This window comes from Oryctolagus cuniculus, chromosome 4, assembly GCF_051225735.1.
Source record: "Oryctolagus cuniculus isolate XC-2025 breed Fujian yellow rabbit chromosome 4, ASM5122573v1, whole genome shotgun sequence".
In the NCBI taxonomy this organism is placed as follows: domain Eukaryota; kingdom Metazoa; phylum Chordata; class Mammalia; order Lagomorpha; family Leporidae; genus Oryctolagus; species Oryctolagus cuniculus.
Genome location: NC_142870.1, coordinates 145431366 through 145451929, shown reverse-complemented (window position 1 = coordinate 145451929; position 20564 = coordinate 145431366). Strand labels below are relative to the sequence as shown.

At 43.8% G+C, this 20564-nt stretch overlaps 1 protein-coding gene across 4 annotated transcripts in view; it reads left to right on the top strand.

The window, feature by feature from the left end:
- PPP2R3A (protein phosphatase 2 regulatory subunit B''alpha) overlaps positions 1–20564 on the top strand; it is a 210699-nt gene that overhangs the window by 187468 nt on the left and 2667 nt on the right. For all 4 annotated transcript variants that reach the window (XM_051818617.3, XM_051818618.3, XM_070072785.2 and 1 more), the window contains 3 exons: positions 439–614; positions 1061–1179; positions 5561–5667. In XM_051818617.3, the coding sequence (XP_051674577.1) occupies positions 439–614; positions 1061–1179; positions 5561–5667 (402 nt within the window). The remainder of the gene's footprint in view (positions 1–438; positions 615–1060; positions 1180–5560; positions 5668–20564) is intronic.

Below are 20564 nucleotides of genomic sequence, written 5' to 3'. Positions count from 1 at the left end.
GGCTGGAGACCGGGCAGTTCAGATAGAACAGGTCAGAAAGAGCCAAGGAGAGCTTCATCAAGAAACTGCAGCAGGCAGGGTACCTGTGGCAGCAAGTGAAACGTGAGAGAAAAATCCAAGGTTGTAAACTCTGGAAGCTGAGCAGGTCAAGTAGGGGAGTGGTGAAAGCTAGCTCATCTCTCAGTGTGCAATTTATATACAGTTCTTAAATGTGAGAAGGGGAAATCAAGGGCATATTATCTGGAAAGTGGTTACTCCTGGGGTGGGAAAATAAAGAGAAAAAAAGATCTGCTCTTTTCTTAATAAACTTTGTAAAATTACGTGTAAGTCCAAAATGTATGTATGTTACTTACTTAGAAAGAAAGATGGGTGGTAGTAGGTCTGGGTGAACGAAGGACCTCCAGCAGGCCCTTGCTAACGCGCATCCTTACCTCCTAGCATCGAGTACTGGTTCCGCTGCATGGATGTGGATGGAGACGGGGTACTTTCCATGTACGAGCTGGAGTACTTCTACGAAGAGCAGTGTGAACGCATGGAAGCCATGGGCATCGAGCCTTTGCCCTTCCATGACTTGCTGTGCCAGATGCTTGACCTGGTGAAGCCAGCCAGTGATGGTGAGCCCAAGCTAAGGCCGTTTGCACCGTGTCCCTACTTACCCAAGTGGTGCACCTACTCCTAGATTGTCCCCCACTCTTTCACCTTCCAGAGTCTTCCCAGTGGGGTCCCCAAGTACTGAAGAGCTTCACCTTGACTTTAGTGTAAAAGTAGCATTGATGGACTTTTCCCTAGAGACAGAGTGCCTGGGGGTGAAGGGTTAGAGATCAGGAGGGACTACTTGATGGGTACAGAGTTTCCCCTTGCAGTGATGGTTGTATGACATTGAGAGCAGACTAAAAACAGACTTGTACACTTTTTAAATGGTACATTTTGTTATGTGAACTTTACTATGATGTGAATGTGGCTTTTTTTTTAAAATGTGCTTTTACATATCAGTGAAACTTTTTTTCTCTTGCCAACAATGTTGCTGATGAAATCACCAGATCTGTTTGTTTGTATGCAGGCAAAATAACTCTGCGAGATCTGAAGAGATGCCGGATGGCTCACATCTTCTATGACACTTTCTTTAACCTGGAGAAATACTTAGACCATGAACAGAGAGATCCCTTCGCCGTCCAGAAGGTACTAGTGTAATCTTGACTTCTTTTGGGGGCTGCAGTATCAGGGGCTGTGTGCTACATATTACGATGGTGTCTGCATGCAGGAATCCCCGTATATGCAGAGGTGACATTTAAACCATTTAACAAAATCCAGAGAAGAATAAACACCTGCAGCACATCTGTCCCCGCAGCTAATGCTCACATTTAGATAATAAGGTATATGTGCCTTCCACACTTGCATTGTATAGCCTGCGCATGTAAATACACATTAGAAACTAGTGACAGGGCATAAAGCATAAAGCCGCCACCTTCAACGCCGGCAGCCCAGGTGGGCTCCAGTTTGGGTCCCTGCTGCTCCACTTCCAATCCAGCTCCCTGCTGATGGCCTGGGAAAGCAATGGAAAATGGCCCAAGTCCTTGGGCCTCTGCACTCACATGGGAGACCCGGAAGAAGCTCCTGGCTCCTGGCTTTGGCCTGGCCCGGCCACTATTGTTGCACCATTTGGATAGTGAACCCGTGGATGGAGTCTGTCCTCCCTCTCTAACTCTTTCAAGAAAATAAATAAATTTTTAAAAGAAAGAGTGAAGAAACTAGTGACAAAAAAAAAAGAGTTTTGAAAAAAAATTTGTTCTTCTGACTTTTAAAAATATATCAGTAGGGGCCGGTGCCACGGCTCAATAGGCTAATCCTCCGCCTTGCGGCGCCGGCACACCAGGTTCTAGTCCCGGTCGGGGTGCCGGATTCTGTCCCGGTTGCCCCTCTTCCAGGCCAGCTCTCTGCTGTGGCCTGGGAGTGCAGTGGAGGATGGCCCAAGTGCTTGGGCCCTGCACCCCATGGGAGACCAGGATAAGCACCTGGCTCCTGCCTTCGGATCAGCGCGGTACGCCGGCAGCAGCGCACCAGCCGCGGCGGCCATTGGAGGGTGAACCAACGGCAAAGGAAGACCTTTGTCTCTGTCTCTCTCTCACTGTCCACTCTGCCTGTCAAAAAATAAATAAATATATATATATATCAATAGGCACATCTGTCCTAGAACCCAGATTGGCCTTGATTTAATTTATCATTCATTTCCAGTGTTCCATGAGAAATGACTTTCCTCCTTGTAGTGAAAGCTAGCTCTACACACATAACCTCCAGATAACGTAACGCTTTGTCAAGTGTTTCCCGGTAGCTGTGTGTGTCTGTCAGTTTTAAATGTTGTTCTACATCAGAGATGAGTGCCTTCTTCATACATAAAACTGGTGGACCTTCAGTAAATTCTGTATGGAATGATCCCGCCCACACCCATCCCTTAAAAAAAGAAGAATACCACCACTGGTTCTACCATTCCCCTATTAAAGAAGCAAAATGACGTTTACAGGAAAGGACTTACTTCAGTTGATTGGCAGTACAACTGTAAGAAGCTTCTGCAGTCTTCTTTTCTTCCACATATTGCATAACTTCTTGACCTGAATAGTAGTAAGAATATCAAGATGACCTCTAAAAACAAATCCCCTGCAGCTGATCATGGGACAAACCAAGGTGCATGATCACTGGCCTAAAATCATTATTTTATTTCACTGAATTTGACATGCTACATTATTATATATGCTTCTAAGCAAAAACTAAAACAAATATTGCCAGTTAAGTCCAGTGCAATTTCAGGAATGTTAAAAGGGTGGAGAGGGGCAGGCCTTACGGCCGTGGGTTAAGCCACACCTTGGGACACTTAGGTCCTCCATTTCCTCCTCCAGTGTAGCCACCTGATCATGTGCCCGGGAGGCAGCAGATGATGGCCCAAGTACTTAGGCTCCTGCCACCCGCTGGAGACTACTCAGGTGGAGATCCCAGTTCACTGGTGTTGGCCTGGCCTGGCCCAGCCAGGTTATTGTGGCCTCTGGGGAGCTGAAGCAGCAAATAGAAGTGCGTGCTCGCTCGCTCTTTCTCTCTGCCCCCTTCCTCTCTTCCCTTCCCCCCACCGTTCATATAAATAAATAAATACTTGAGAGGTGGAAAAAAAGGACCTTAAAGTAGCTTAACTATAATGATTCACACATTGTGTGGCCAGTGGCCAGTATTTAGGTGCTTACGTTCATCTACACACAACTGACCCTAGGCGCTAAGGGCAACACTAATTCATTTTCCACTTGGAAAGACAATTTCCCTGAAACACATAATAGAAGACACTGCCCTGGGCCAGTGACACCAGCATCCCATGTGGGCGCTGGTTCGTGTCAGGCTGCTGCCCTTCAAATCCAGCTCCCTGCTAATGGCCTGGGAAAGCAGAAGAGGATGCCCCACGTGATTGGGCCCCTGCCACCCCGTGGAAGACGTGGATGAGGCTCCCAGCTCCTGGCTTTGGCCTGTCTCAGCCCTGGCCGTTGCAGCCATCTGGGGAGGAAACCACCAGATGGAAGTTCAGTCTCGACCTTACGCTTGCTCGCTCTCTCTCTGAATTACTCTATCAAATAAATCAGTAAATCCCTGTTTAAAGCAAAGAAAATAATGCCCATATACAGAATGGAAATGGAGTAGCCTTTCTCCACTTTCTTTTATTTGTATCAATTTTTACCTTTAAATTTTACTTTTCTTGGGACAAGCTTTTGACATAGTGATTATGACACTGCTTAGGGTGCCCACATCCCAAATCAGAGTTGCTGGGTTCAAATCCTGGCTCCTCAAACCAGTTCCGGCTTCCGCTGACGTCCACCTGGGAGGTGGTGCTCAGGTGGTTGGCTCTCTGCCACCCACGTGGGATACACGGACGGAGTTCACAGAGCTCCAGGTTCCTGGCTTTGGCCTGGCCCAGTCTCAGGTATTGCAGACCAACAAACGGGAAATCTCTTTTTCTGTCTCAAATAAAAATTTTATATTGTTTTTAATTATAAATTTTACTTTTCTGTATAAGAGGCAATTATTGGTATTTGTTGTGATCTGCAAAGAACATTAGCAGTTAGAAAATGCTTATAAATTCCGGGCCCTGAGTTGAAGAGCTACAGAGACAACAAAGACAGAAGAGCCAAAGCATATAGCGAGGAGGGAGTGACCGGGAGCGAAGGGCTGTTCCCAGGAGGGGATCACAGTGGTGTCTGAGCTGCTTTATTTTTAAGAATGTTGTGTTGTTTTCTAAGTTTTATTTATTTACTTTTATTTGAAAGGCAGAGCAACGTTAAGAGATCTTTCGCTCTCCAACTCCCTGTAACAGCCTGTTCTGGGCCAGTCCTGGAACTGTAAACACATCACCCACAAGGGTGATGGAAATCAACTTCTTTTTTTTTTTTTTTTCCTTTTTTTTTAATATTGATTTATTCATGTATTTAAGAGAGAGGGAAACAGAGCATCCCTCTGGTTCACTCCCCAAGTGGCCACAACAACCCAGGCAGGGCCAGGAACTCTCTCCAGGTCCTGTACATGGTGGCAGGGATCCCAGTGCTTGGGCCATCATCTGCTGCCTCTCCAGGTCCAATAGCAGGAAGCTAGATCAAAAGCAGAGCAGCCAGGACTTGCACCAGGACTCTGATAGGGCATACCAGCATCGCAATCAATGGCTTCAAACCTGCACATTAGCCCCAGGGACCTTGGCAGGGTGTTTCATTATCAGGAAACTGGACAGGAAATGGAAAAGGGACAGAGACTCAGGCACTCTGGTGTGGCACACAGGCATCCCACACAGCATTGTAACCACTGTGCCAAACACCTAACCCTGAGCTGGCTTTGAAAGAAACAACAGAAATGTGCAAGAGAAAAGGAAACATTTCAGGTGGGCACATGCAAGCCACAAGTCACTGCAGATAGCTACTGTGCCAGGCAAGGAGGACTGGAGAAAGGCCTCTGATTAGAAGACTAAGGACTCAAGGCCGGCACTGTGGTGCAGGGGGTAAAGCCGCCGCCTGCAGTGCCGGCATCCCATATGGGCACCAGCTGGAGTCCCAGCTGCTCCTCTTCCTATCCAGCTCCCTGCTATGGCCTGGGAAAGCAGCAGAGGATGGCCCAAGTCCTTGGGGCCCTGCATCCACATGGGAGACCTGGAAGAAGCTCCTGGCTTCACATTGGCACAGCTCCCGCCGTTGCAGCCATCTGGGGAGTGAACCAGCAGATGGAATAGACTCTCTGTCTCTCTCTGCCTCTCTCTTTCTCCCTCTCTGTCCCCCTCTGCCTCTCTGCCTCTCTCTAACTCTGCCTTTCAAATAAAAAATCTTTAAAAAAAAGAGAAGACTAAAGAATCTCAACCTCAGATATCTCACAGTTCCCAGTTTTGTGGTTTGAGTTGTAGAAAATCACCTTAAGAGTATTGCCTTAGCACCGCTTTCAACACGTTGAAATGAAACAGCTCGCAGATGGGTTTTCAGCTGTACACAACATTGCTGTGACCTGCCTCCAGTTCTCTGATCACTCTTGTATCCTGCGCTGTGCCCTTATGCAGGACGTGGAGAACGACGGGCCTGAGCCCTCCGACTGGGACAGGTTTGCCGCTGAGGAGTACGAGACTCTGGTTGCCGAGGAGTCTGCCCAAGCACAATTCCAAGAAGGGTGAGTCGGTCTGGCCGTGACTGGAGCCTCTCCAGCAGGGGAGCCCGTGTCAGGATATGTAAACCACCTTTCATTAGAGACAGAACTGGTTTAGCCAACTAACAGTTAAGTGAATATTTTCCCTGGGAATTCTCTCCTGCCTTCCTCATAAAGTCTTCTCGTAACCCGAGTCCTTTAATGAAGGCAAACCTTTCACTGGAAAGCAAGATCACTGAGTACCACACCACTGCTCCGGTGATGTCAGTAAGTCCTGCAAGTGAGAGAGGAAGCTACAGCAATGCAACTTCTTTAAAAAAAAAAAAAAAATGATCACATTTAGAACCAATGTCTATCAGGCATGGTTTTGTACATCCAGTGCTGGATAAGAAGTAACTTTTGAAATATGATTCAGACATAAAAAAGAATGAAATTCTGTCATTTGCAACAAAATGGATGCAACTGAAAACCATTTATACTTGGCAAAATAAGCCAGTCCCAAAAAAATAAATACCATGTTTTCCCTGATCTTGAGTAATTAATAGAGTGCCCAAAAATGCAGTGTATAGGAATGAAATTGACACTTTGAGATCAATGATTGTTTATGGCCCTTGTCTCTACTGTTGAAGAACAGTGTTTTTTTTTCTTATTATTTGCTGAACTCTTAGTGTAGGGTTAATTTTATGAGTATAAAGTAAGCTGAAAGTAGATTATTATAAAAATTGAGAAGCAGTAAGGGGGAGGAGAAAGGATGGGAGTGTGGGAAGGAGGAGGCGAGGGTGGGAAGTATCACCATATTCCTCAGTCTGTATATATGAAATACAAGAAATGTGTATACCTTAAATAAAAGTTTCAACCCTTAAAAAAAGAAAAAGAAATAACTTACACACCTAATTTATATTAGTCAGGATGAAATTCCTTAAAGGAATCATATAAGAAATTAGATTATCCAGGAACTTCAGTTTGGAACATTTCAATTTGCTGACTTTTCCATCATCTTCTAGTGACTGATTTAGCAATTCCTCTAATTCTTCCTTAGAAATTGTTTCTCCAAGGCCCTCAATCCTTATCATTAACATAATCCATTCATATAAGATTCCGAGAAACAAAAGAATAAATAGTAAAACCTTTCCTACTACCCAGTTCTCCCCAGACGCAGCCAGCGTCATTTCCTAGCAGAGGCTCACAGGCACTCTTCACAGACATATGCACATACATATACATCCCTTTCTTTCTTCTCGTACACAAATAGCATCGTGTAATTCACTGGCACCTTTTCTCACACTTTATACACTGGAGATTATTCCACAGATGTGTCTGAGTGATAATTTACAGCTGTGTAGTTTCGCACTGTGTAGTTGGGTCATTATTTTAGTCTTCAGTGACGTATTTCTAATACTTCACTATGAGAAATCAGAGTTGTGCGGCCAATCATCTCATGTTACACCTGTCATTTTATGCATATGTAGGATGAAGCATAACAGGTAAGCATATAGAAACTAGACATTTGAAAACAATTTGCAAAAAATGTAGTAGGGTTTTAGAGAAGCCAACAAAAAAGTGATACAGATGCCCAGAGCTAACAACGGTCAGGAAGCCATGTCCATTCCTCCACGTGAAGTAACAAGGAAGTGAGACTGTCAGCAGAACCCAAAGAGACAGGGTCATCTGACAGGAAGTGTGACCTTCGGTAATGGGACTCAGCCAGCCTTTGGCAGTGAAGCCAGAGGGAGCAGCTAGAAACAAGACCTAACCTGATATCCTCCAGTGTGCCTACGGGGCCTCCTGCTGGCCTCGAATCAGAAACCAGAAGAGAAGGGGTCAGCTAATCGTGGACCTGAAGGGATGAAGAAAAGCAGGTCCAGCTGGGAGGTACTGACGAGCAGTCCTCCACACAGAGCACCCTGCCACTGCCTCTCCAGTGAGGTCTCCAGCGACTGTTTTGAGGGTGCCGAACAGGCCATCACCAACCACTTTTTTTTTAATCTGGAGATTATTTAATCTGCCTAGGCACAAAACAGGGGTTTCATTTTTTTACCTCAATAACCTGGAGACTCTTAAAATGATTGTCTTGATCATGAGTGCATTAGACGGGAAGACAGGAGACTGAATGCTCTAGCATGGAGCTTCCATACCAGGAGCGAGGGTCTGTTGATCTTGAGAAATCTGCATTGCTACAGTGGAGACATGCAGATGTTTGTAACAGGGAAGAACTGGAGAGCATTTAAGTACCTGGTAGATTAATGAAGTTGTATCACATGTGCACAGGGTAATCCCACACAAGCACTGAAATCACTTTGTGGGTATGTGTTTGACTTTCATGAAGAAAAAACAGGGACAAAGAAGAATGCTTTGGAAGGGCAACTAAAATATAATAGAAAAGGACAAAAATAGAGTATCCAAAAGAAAACCAGTCAGTTACATGGAAGGAAAACAAAAGGGATCGAATTTATATGTATTAGGCAATAAAATAAATGGAATGTAAAATATTCAAAAATAATACAAAAGCTTTGGGGAATAAAGGAACACCTGAGGACAAAAGGTCAGAAGTCACAGCATATCCAGGCGATAAATAGTGCTTGGTCTCGGATGTGCACTGCGACTTCAAGGAGGAAGTTAAAGGTTTGCTTTACTCTTTTTATTTTTTAAAAATACAAGTAACCAGACAAGGGGGAGAAAAACCAGTTTTGCTTCCGGAACCTCCACAGTAAAATTAAACACTGAAGGACATGGAAAACAATGTTTACAATCTTCCCAGAGGAGGAAGCTCCATACCCAGCAGTTTTATATTAATCCAGGATGACACTCAAGCATGAAGGCACAGATGGATATTTTTCACATGTAAGAACCAAAGGTAACAGCAGCACCCATGAGCTCTTTTTTTTTAAATTATTATTTATTTGACAGATAGAGCTAGACAGTGAGAGAGAGAGAGAGAGAGAGAGAGAGAGAGAGAGAGAGAGAAAGGTCTCCCTTCCGTAGGTTCACTCCCCAAATGGCTGCCACAGCTGATGCTGCACCGATCCCAAGCCAGGAGCCAGGTGCCTCCTCCTGGTCTCCCATGTGGGTGCAGGGGCCAAGCACTTGGGCCATCCTCCACTGCCCTCCCGGGCCACAGGAGAGAGCTGGACTGGAAGAGGAGCAACCGGGACAGGATCCGGTGCCCATATGGGATGCCAGCGCCGCAGGAGGATTAACCAAGTGAGCCACGCCACCAGCCCACCGTGAGCTCTTTTTAAAAGCCAATCATAGTTGCCCACACTGTGGCTCAGTGGATTAAAGCTGCAACCTGCCGCGGTGGCGTCCCAGACGGACACCAGTTAGACTCCCGACTGCTCCACTTCCAATCCAGCTCCCTGCTAACATGCCTGGGAAAGCAGCAGAGGATGACCCAAGTCCTTGGGCCCCTGTACCCACATGGGAGACTGGGAGGAGGCTCCTGGCTCCTGGCTCCTGGCTTTGAATCGGCGCAGGTCCAGCCATTGCGGCCGTCTGGGGAGTGAACCAATAGAAGGAAGACCTTTCTCTGCCTCCACCTCTCACTGTCTGTAACTCTACCTCTCAAATAAATGAATAAAATCTTAAAAAAAAAAAAAAAAAACTATGTTAAAGAAGAAACCATGGGGAAATTTAAAATTCTCCTCAATGAGAACAAATGAAAATATATTGAGTGCTTTACAGTGCTTAGAGGAACACTTATGGCATAGAAAAGTCTAACATCAGTGATAAAGCTTCCACATTGAGCTAGAAAAAGAAGAGCAAACAAGTCTCAGAATAGTAAGAAGTAAGTAATAAAGATCAGACTAGAAATCCATGAAATACAAAATGAGAGGAATTAAACCAAAGGTTGATTCTTTGGAAAGAGGGACAAGGGGAGATAAACCTTGAGCTAAACCTAGCAGAAGGTGAGAGAGGAATGGGAGCATACATTAACAAAATCAAGAATGAAAGAAGCAGTATCACAATAGACATACAGAAGTTAAGAGTTATATTATGAATAACTTTATCTCAATAAATTTCACTTAGATGTAGTGGGACAAAACTATGTAAAAGCTCAAAATGACCAAAACTAACAAAAATGGACAATCAGAGCAGATACATCAAGTAAAGACTCCAAATCAGTTATTCAAAGTGTTCCCCACATGAAAGTACAAATCCAAATGACTTCGCTCATGACTTCTGTCAGATATTTAAGGGAAAGGAATACAAATCTCTCATAAATACTTTGAAAAAATAAAGGAAGGAAAGCGTTCACACTCATTTTCTTTATACAATAGCCAAGTATTACCCTAATACCGAAGCCAGACAAAACACATCATTAGAAATGAAAAATGTAAACTTTTAAAATATTAGTATATCAAATCTAACAATATATAAAAAAGATTCTACACCATGACTAAGTAGAATTTATCCCAGGAATGACTTAACATTTGAATTTTTAAAATTTATTTATTTATTTTTTTGGACAGGCAGAGTTAGACAGTGAGAGAGACAGAGAGAGAGAAAGGTCTTCCTTTTTCTGTTGGTTCACCCTGCAGTGGCCGCTATGGCTGGCGTGCTGTGCCAATCCGAAGCCAGGAGCCAGGTGCTTCCCCCTGGTCTCCTGTGCGGGTGCAGGGCCCAAGCACTTGGGCCATCCTCCACTGCCCTCCCGGGCCACAGCAGAGAGCTGGACTGCAAGAGGAACAACCGGGACAGAATCCGGTGCCCCAACCGGGACTAGAACCAGGGTGCCGGCGCCGCAGGCGGAGGATTAGCCAAGTGAACCGCGGCACCGGCCTTAACATTTGAATTTAACATTAATGTTAAATGCTGACTTAACATTCAAAAATAAATTAATGTAAAATCACTATAGGATAATTAAAAAAAAAAAAAACCTGCTCATTGATAAAATCTCACATCCATTCACAATACTCACCCAAGTAAGGATAGAAAGACATGTCCTCAACAGGATAAAGGGAGTCTCTGGTTAGCATCACACTGTGGTGAAAACGGAATACCTTCCCCTAAGATCAGTAACCAGGCAAGATTGTTTCTGTTCTTCACCATTTCTGCTCAACATTGTAACTGGGAGATCCCCTCCAGTACAGTAAGACAAGAATATGGTAGTAAAAGCAGTACACTTTGGAAAAAAGTAAAATTTTATTTACAGATGATGTGATCTATATGTAGAAAACATTGAGAAATCTACATGAAGAATAACAGAGGGGCATGCATTTGACACAGTGGCTTAATATGCCATTTGGGATCCCCACCACCTGAAGAGGAGACCTGGATGACAAAGTTCCTGGCTTAACACAGGCCCAGCTCCCACTATTGTGGCCATTCAGGGAGTGAACCAGTGGATGCTGTCCTGCCCACCCTCCCTCTATAATTCTGCCATTCAAATAAAAAAAAATTTTTTAAAAGAGAGAGAGAGGTTTCATACGCTCAGTCTCTTCCTATCTCTCTAGGCCTTTCAAATAATAATGTTTAAAAAAATTTTAAGACCTAAATGGAGTTAGAAGACTCAGTAGTGTTAAAATGTCATTTTTCCTCCTAAGTGATCTTCAGAACCTAAGCTATAAAAATATCTGCAAATTTTTTTTTGTAGAAAATAGTAAGCCAAGTCAAATTTATATAGAAATTAAAAGTACCTAGCCAGAATGCTTTTTAAAAAGAACAAAACTTACTATAAAGCAAGGACTCAGCATTGTTAAGTGTACATGTTAGATCAGTGAAGTATTCCAGAAATAGACATATATATGTCCAACTAATTTTCAACCAAAAGGGTAGTATTTTCAGAAATGATGAAATAATTGGATATACATGTGAAAAAAAAAACCTTGATACATACCTCAAAAAATAACCAAAATGAATCACAGACTGAAATGTAAGAGCTAAAACCATAAGACTTCTAGAATAAAACAGGAAAAATTCTTGTGACCTTTTTCAGGCAAGAACATTTTTTAAAATTTGATAAAGTGTTGCTCTTCAAAAGGTACCATTAAGAAAATGAAAAGACAGACTGGGAGAAAATATTTCCAAAACATTCTGATAAAGGACTCATACCTGAAATATATTAAAAAAAAAACTCATACCCAGTTTTTAATGAACAAAATATATAATAATAATAATAAACACTTCATTACATAAGAAACACAAATAACAAATCGGTATGTGAAAAAATGCTCTATATCATACAAATTATAACCATAATGAAATATACTACACAGCCCCTGGGACAACTAAGGTCACCACTTGGCAATGATGTGAAGAGACTGGAACCTTGGTTGTATAAAAATATACAGCTTCTTTTGAGAAGTTTGGCTGTTTCTTAGGAAATTTAACATATACTAACCATATGATTCAGTAATTCCACTCCCGAAATTCTACCCAGGAAAAATGTGCACCCAGAGATGTGGGCAGGAATGTTCAAAGCAGAATTACCCTTAACAGCCCCAAACAAGAAGTAATCTAGATGTCCATCAAGCTGGGGGACTGCCACTCAGCAGTAAATTAACAAACTCCTGATAAATACAACAAAGACAAATATCAAAATAAGCAAACTAAAGCCAAACAGAAAAGTATATACTGTACAATTCTACTTGCAAACTTTTAAAAATGCATTCTGATTTATAGTAACAGAAATAGATCAGTGGTTGCCTAGGAAGGTGAGCAGTGATTACAAAAGGACACCAAGGAAACTTGGGTAAAGGGGAAGGCGATGGATATTTTCATTATATTGAGTGTTATTTCCAAGATGGATAAAGAATTAAAACATTAATTATATATAAATGAGCATTTTATTGTTGTCAGTTATACCTCAAAATAAAAGGAACGAACTAACTGATGCAACATGGATGAATCTCTCAGAATACCATTCTACATGAAAAGAGCCAGACGTTGAAGAGACTAATACGAATCCATGTAAGTGAAACTTCTAGAGTAGGAAAACTTCCAGCACCAGGGAACAGATCAGTGTTGCCGAGTTCCAGGACTGACAGTGGAGACTGAATGTAAGTGGGAACGAGGTGGAGGAGCAGACAGGGAGATCAAAGTGTTCTCACATTGAATTATGGCAATGGTTGCACAGTTGTAAAAATTTACCAGAATGTACTGAACACTTAAAATTGATAAACTATGCTATGTAAATTAATAAAGCTGTTTTTGCAAGAAGCAAGATCTGGGCGGGCATTAAGACACTAGGGGTCTGAGACACCTGGATCCCACATCAAAGTGCCTGAGTTTGACTCGTTGCTCCAGCTCCTGGTTCCAGCTTCTTGCTAGTGTGGACCTTGGAAAGCAGCAGTGATGGCTCCAATGGTTGGGTTCCTGCCACCATTGTAGGAGACCTGGATTCGGTTCTCAGCTCCAGCCCCCTGGCCAGTGTGGCTATTTGGGACACACTTTTTCTCTCTCTTCTCTCAAATGAAAAAAAAGTGAGAGCCCCAAATTTGTAGCTTATTAAATCGGCAATAATTTTTTAAGATGATTCATTGTTTGCATTCCTCCTGTATACTAAGCTGTACTGGGTATAGTAAACAAAGACAAGATTCCCGTCATAGCAGGGAAGTCAGATGCAGACAGAAATACAGCCGCTGCACAGCCTTCTGGAAGCAGCACTGGGCAGCGACAGCTCACACTTGCTGCACCACGCAGGGAGACGAGCATTTCTAGACGCTGCTGGTGCAAGCGTATTGGTCCAGTGCCCTGAGAAGCCATGTGGCCGCATGCAGCCACAGCCTCGGTGTACGCCTCCGACTCCCTACTTCTGATTCGGGGATGCATCATAATCAGAAAGTCAGAGCTGCTCTCTCCACATTAGTATTTTTTTTAAATAAAAAAAAAAAACCCACAAATGTGTTAATAGAATGGCTAAGTAAGTCATGGTATGTTTATGTCATACAGACATTTAAAAGTGCTTAAAAATTTCATAGCTCAAGGTTACAAAACTCTGGGCTGTGGGATTTCAAGTAATTGGGTTTTTTAATACTGTTCTATAATATATGAGGTTCACATAATTAGCTGTATTGCTTTAATAAAGATTATTCTCCTTCACCTCTTCACCTATGTACATAATGTTCACTTCATGAAAGTTTGTTTGTTTGTTTGTTTTGACAGGCAGAGTGGACAGTGAGAGAAACACAGAGAAAGGTCTTCCTTTGCCGTTGGTTCACCCTCCAATGGCTGCCGCGGCCGGTGCACTGCGCTGATCTGATGGCAGGAGCCAGGTACTTATCCTGGTCTCCCATGGCGTGCAGGGCCCAAGCACTTGGGCCATCCTCCACTGCACTCCCTGGCCACAGCAGAGAGCTGGCCTGGAAGAGGGGCAACCGGGACAGAATCCGGCGCCCCGACCAGGACTAGAACCCGGTGTGCCGGCGCCGCAAGGCGGAGGATTAGCCTAGTAAGCTGCGGCACCAGCTTCATGAAAGTTAATACACAAAAATCTTCACCTAAAAGCCTTTACCCAGAGATAGCCTGTCCTAGCGCTTTGAAATTTATCCTTCTAGATATTTCTGTGCAGACAGATAATCTGTTTTACAAAGATGGAATTAGATTGTTTTCTAACCTGCTCTAAAGGGAGGAGAAAAGAGATAGCTAGCCTAAACACAGGTACGTTTATCTAAAAACAAAAGCCTGATGGCAGCCAAAGAATAAACAAGTGGCTCCAGCAGAAGTTTGTTCCAACTTGTGGCACAGAGAAGGTGCCCATGTGTATGGAGGGAGGAGGAAGAGGAGGAGCAGCAGGAGGCAGAGGGTGCAGACGGTACAGGCAGGGGTCACAGGAGGAGATGCAGGGACCAGCTGTGGTGAAATTCGACCAGTGCACACGAGAGGCTCTTGCTGGGCACCCCTCTTCTCATATTATGGGAGATAAGACAAGACCTACACAGAACACATGTGGGTGATAAGGTCCCAAGGGGGAAGAAGCTTTCAACAGCCCAGCCTGTGGCGTGTACACCAGAATGTCAGCAGAGGAAACCAAAGGCCCGTTTACAGGAGTAATACCTGCCTGTCTGGTTCAAAGCAAGGCCAGATCCCAGACGCAAGGCTTCATCTTAAGAGGAGTTACAGATAAGCCAGAGTGAGTGGAACTCTCACAGAGACATTGCCAGCCTGTCCTATTAGAAAGGGAGGCAGTGTAGGCACTATGGGAAGAGACTTAGGAACCGGACAGATCTGGTCCATGCACCAGCTGGGCAGGTTACCTGACTCCTGAGCTTCAGTTTCAGAAAATACTAGTAACTGCCTTCCAAGGTAGTTGTGAGAATCTGAGATAACTCATGTAAACACCTGGCACTCAGCTGCTGACCATGGTAGCTATTACTACTCCCTTTGAGAAAAGAAGCAACATGTAACAGCAAGGTCAAGAGCATGAAATTTGGAGTTAGATTCAAATCCTTGGGCTCTCACTGGCTGCAAGATCCCAGTCGTCCAAGCCTCAGCATGCCCCTGTACAGTGAGGGTAGCACCTGCCACACCATGCTGTTTTAGGGATTAAGTAAAATGATGTGTGTGATATAAAGCCCTTAGGCATAGTGACTATCATCAGTAAATGCTAGCTGTTTATCACCACCATTTCTGTGACCTTAGCCACAGCACCTAACCTCCTGGAACTAGAGTTTAATCAGCCATAACATTAGCAGTCCCTTACCTTTTCATTCCTAGGGCAAAGTGCCAGGCACCCAGATGTCTTCTGTATGACTGGCAGGATTGCACTGAGAATCAGAGATAACGTATCTAACAGTGGCTTGCATTTCAGTGCCCCAAGAAATGGAAGTATTTGTCTTGCCATTGTGGACTTTTCAAGGGCGAGGAACCTTTTCTTTGTCTTGTAATCCCAGCACCTGGGGGATTTTTGGGAATGCTAGAGGTCCTCAGTGAGAATGCTCCAGAAGACAGCCAACAGCCACCCTCACTGCCAAGATATCTGCAGGATCCCAGAAGTGACCCTCCACAAAGAACTCAAAATTCTCCATCTTCTTTACCATCTGACAGCATAGTAGCCTTTGTGCCAAGTGCTTGTCATCAGCGGATTCGAGGCTGGTCATGCTTTCCGGTCTCAGGTGCAAGGCCCTCCACAGCAGGAGGCAGCAGACATCCAGCCTCAGTCACAAATGCTCACTGGGGAAATCAGAAAGACAGGGGCCAGTACTTACACTTGCTCAACTCAAGGGGTCACATACAAAGATGACAAGTTATGATACCATATTTATAATTAACATTCTTATGGCTTCTACAATAGTTGAAAACACCACAAGAATTTGATATTATGCAAGCTAAAGGGAGTGACTATCTTAAGAAACAGATGAGCGTGGCCAGTGCTGTGGCTCACTAGGCTAATCCTCCACCTGCGGCGCCTGCACCCCAGGTCGTAGTCCCGGTTGGGGCGCCCGATTCTGTCCCAGTTGCTCCTCTTGCAGTCCAGCTCTCTGCTGTGGCCCGGGAGGGCAGTGGAGGATGGCCCGAGTGCTTGGGCCCTGCACCCGCATGGGAGACCAGGAGGAAGCACCTGGCGCCTGGCTTCAGATCAGTGCAGCGCGCCAGCTGTGGTGGCCATTTTGGGGGGTGAATCAATGGAAGGAAGACCTTTCTCTAACTCTGTCAAAAAAAAGAAAAACAGATGTGCAGTAATCAAACAAGCTTTGCTGTAAACCTGCTACTTGACTACTTGAGACCTTTATGTTAAGTCCTTTTACATTATCTTCAAAGTGCCTTCTCACAAGGTATTTGGTATTTCACCAACAGCTTTACATTTGAATAAACCCATTAAACTTTTTTTTTTTTAATTCAGGGGGTCTTTATTCATTTAGTAGAAAAATGTAGGCTTGCAGCAAAATTGGAAAATATAGAAAAATAAAACCACCCTTGGCTCAGTGATCCAGAGATAACTATTGTTTACACTGTAGTCTTTTTTATTATTATTATTCTAAATGTTACTAGTGTGTCTAAAACATGACTTAATGCTTCAGGGTGTTCTAAGCAGTAACTCACATGCATTTTCTCCTGTTACTTGACGTTCAGGTAATTCAGAATCGATTTTTACTGAATATTGTTAAAGGCAGCTTTTCCCTTTATATCAAGCATAAACATATGTGAGTTACTCTTTCTAAGACATCTACATTTACTCCCATCAGCACCGGAAAATCAAGCACTGTAGATAAAGGCAGCCAGCCAGAAACCCATCAGAGCAGTTGCCCAAGACTGGAGCTGCTAACAGAGGTTGTCCAAAGCCTGACCACTCTCAGTTGAGGTAGGAGCATTTAACAGGGCAGCCAGGGACACCATGCAGGTAGGAGGGGGTTCGTATGGTGTATATTGGATTACTGGCGGGGCGGGGGGGGGGGGGAGAAAGAGAATGATAGACTTTGAATCATTTTTCTACCATGCTGAATAAACAGCCTTTATATGGACCGGCAGTTAATATTTTATTTTGCATATGCAACCAAAGAAATCAAAGGCCAAATTTATTTCAACAGATAATATTTACTGTTACAAACTCTTGGGACTGTACTTAATAAAAAGGAATGAAATTCTGTCACTCTGCCATCAAGTCTATAAGGATATACTTAGCCAAACTTGTGTATGTCCTTCACATCATGAGGAATAAGAATGATGGGTGGTGACTCCGGGAAACTGAAAGAGGTACCCAGCCATCAAAATGCAGTGACCTCAGCTTGCCAGGCCAGAGGAGTATGTGGTGTGTTCTAGGTAACTTCATCAAGAGTTGACAAAACATTTTCTAGTTCATCAATGAGTTGGGGAAATTCAGTGAAACACACACCAAACTTCCAAAATATTTCATTTAATCCATTTTATATAAATGGCTTAGGCTATGTTTCTAGAAATATAAAATTCACACCTTTTTGCTTTTTTTATTTAACAGAGTTAGAGAGAAAGGACTCCCTTCTGTTGGTTCACCCCCCAAAATGTCCACCACGGCCTGAGCTACACTGATCCAAAAGCCAGGAGCCAGGTGCTTCTCCTGGTCTCCCATGTGGGTGCAGGGCCCAAGGACCTGGGCCATCCTCCACTGCACTTCCAGGCCACAGCAGAGAGCTGGACAGAATCTGCCACCCCGACCGGGACTACAACCCGGGGTGCCAGCGCCGCAGGCAGAGGATTAGCCTATTGAGCCTCGGCACCGGCCCCACACCTATTTCTAAACAGCATTATAGCCACCTTATGTCTTGGATTTCCCCAGACAAGCCCTAAATTAAATAGTATATCCCTCTGCTTCTGTAAAGTTAGAATCACAGAAATAAGACTAAAACCACAACTACCAGAACATACCCAGAAACTGTGCGCAGCCCTTCATCAGCCTAGGTGTCTGCCAATCACTGTCTATTCTTGCCAGTTACTAATTTGCATCCCCTAATCTGCAGAACCACCCTTCACATGTGTCCAGAAACTGCTCATCAGAAAGGGAAAACTTAATTAGGGAAAGAGGTCTCTAAAGGCAGTGGTGGTGCTGGCAAGATTACAAGAGCCATTATTTTCCTCCATGCTAACAACACAGTATTAAGAAATTTGTTCCCAATCTGCTACCTATGATTTGTAGTCAGTGGTGAGTCATGTGAATGCTGCTTTAATACTATGACCCCTTTGCTCACTCACCTCATAAAATAATCTTCATTAGAGGCAGCCACTTGGGAGTCAGTTAACATTCTCTTCTTGTGCTCAAGAATTCCAGGAGAGTATTACAGATGAAGGCCCTCACAGATCTGGTTTCAGTGGCTCCGACTCCTGCACCTCACCATGTTACTGGCTCCACCTATCCACAACGTCTACACTGCTTAACAAGAGCATTAAGGCATCACTTTTCTCTCAGCAGTTCACTTTGAGTGCCTAGTGCCAGTCACTATACCAAAGGAAATTACTGGGTTACAAAATGGACACTATAGACGTGTAATTATATGAATTATGAAAGAAACAAGGATGTATCAAAACTGGAAAGTTGCAACTTAATACTGAGGAAAGAATTTCATAATGATGTGATCAAACCTAAAGGTTAAAAAGGATAATTATGGGGAAAATGGAGTAAAAATATCCTAGGCAAAGGGAAAAATAAGTGCAGTGGTTTCAGAGCCAAGAACCATCGTGTTGAAGAATTTGAAAAACTTGGTGTAGCTAGAGCACAGTACGCAAGAGTGGAGTGTGGTTGGAGAGTTTAGCAGAGACCATATCATGCAGGGCCTGGGGAAGCTACTGAAAATGTTAAAACAAGAAAGGGGAGAAGGGAAGAGGAAATTCAGATAACCAGCCAGGTTTCTGGCTCCAAGTGCTAAATGAGGAGGTCATTCACTAAAATGATCAAACCCAGCATGGAGCCTTAATCTGACTCCAAAGCCCATGTTCTGCGGATAAATCACTTAACCACTATTCCTCTTAAGGCTGCTCGAGTTGGGAGAAGGGGCTGGGTCAGTCTTTGTCACTGTTGTCCTAGCATTTGGCTCATGCTTAAGAACAGTTATTTACTGGATGAGTCCCACCTCAGGTAACTCCTTGAAACCATGCCTTATTCTCAGATACGCAGTGTAGTACTTAAGAGACTGAAAGCTTGCAAACACCAAATTAAGAGTACCACGAGGTGGAAAATGTCTTCCACTTCCACAGGAAATAAGCAGTTAAGTGTCTGATAATGCACTACTAGAATTAACTAAAACTTTTGTTCCCAAAAATAAACATATTTCAGTCACTTCACTCATTGGAGCAAATTTCCCTCCTTATCTAGCATTCACTGTTCCACTGAGGCCTCAGAGATGAGAAAACAAATTAGGAATTAACTGGAATACTTTTATAAAATTATTTACATGACAATATCACAAGCTAGACTGACAGGGAACAATTTTCCAAACATCAGGTAAACTTAATCTTCTCTGATATCTACCCAACTAATGTTTTAGAGAGGTGGGCATTTATCATAGCAGGTTAGATCACCACCTGCAATGTCTGCTTACCATACTGGAATGCCTAGTTCAAGTCCCAGATGCTCTGGCTCTGAGCCACCTTCCTGCCGGTGCACACCCTGGGGGGCAGCAGGTGATGGCTCAAATACCTGCCTCCCTGCCGCCCACCTGGAAGACTCAGATTGTTCTGTGCTCCTGCCTTCAGGCTGCCCAGCCCTGGCTTGAGCGCATTTGGGGAGTGAACCAGCAGATGGAAGATCTGTTTCTTTTTCTGGCTTTCAAACAAAATGAAAATAAATTTTAAAAACAAGTTTAATGCTGTAGAAACTCACATAGAGGGGGGGGCCCTGCAAAGGGTGAGCAAGGTTAAGCCAGTGATGTCAGACATTGTAATTGATATTAGTAAATGAGCACATTTATTTTTCTCAGCTCAGATGTAGCTGGAGAATATGCGCTGTCCATAGTGGATTAAGCCACCATGTGTGTACAGATGGGAGATCCAGAAAAGGATCTCCGGGCCATTGCAGCATTTGGGGAGTGAACCAGCAGATGGAAGATCTATAACTCTGCCTTTCAAAAAAAAAAAAAAAAAAAAAAAAAAAAAAAAAAAAAAAAAAAACCTCAAACGATCATCAACCAAAAGAGAAACTTTTATTTGACAGAGTTATAAACAGAGAAAGGTCTTTCTTCCATTGTTTCACTCCCCAAATGGCCACCACAGCTGGCACTACGCCAATCCGAAGCCGGGCGCTTCCTCCTGGTCTCCCATGGGGTGCAGGGCCCAAGCACTTGGGCCATCCTCCACTGCACTCCCTGGCCACAGCAGAGAGCTGGACTGGAAGAGGAGCAACCGGGACTAGAACCTGGCACCCATATGGCTGCAGGTGGAGGATTAACCAAGTGAGCCACGGCGCCGGCCCCAGAAAAGAGAAAAACTGTTTTGCCATCTCTGCCTAAAACAAACCTCAGGAATAGCCAGGAAGATAGTGTAAGGAATAAGGAGAAAAATGTTTTCTAGATTGTTGG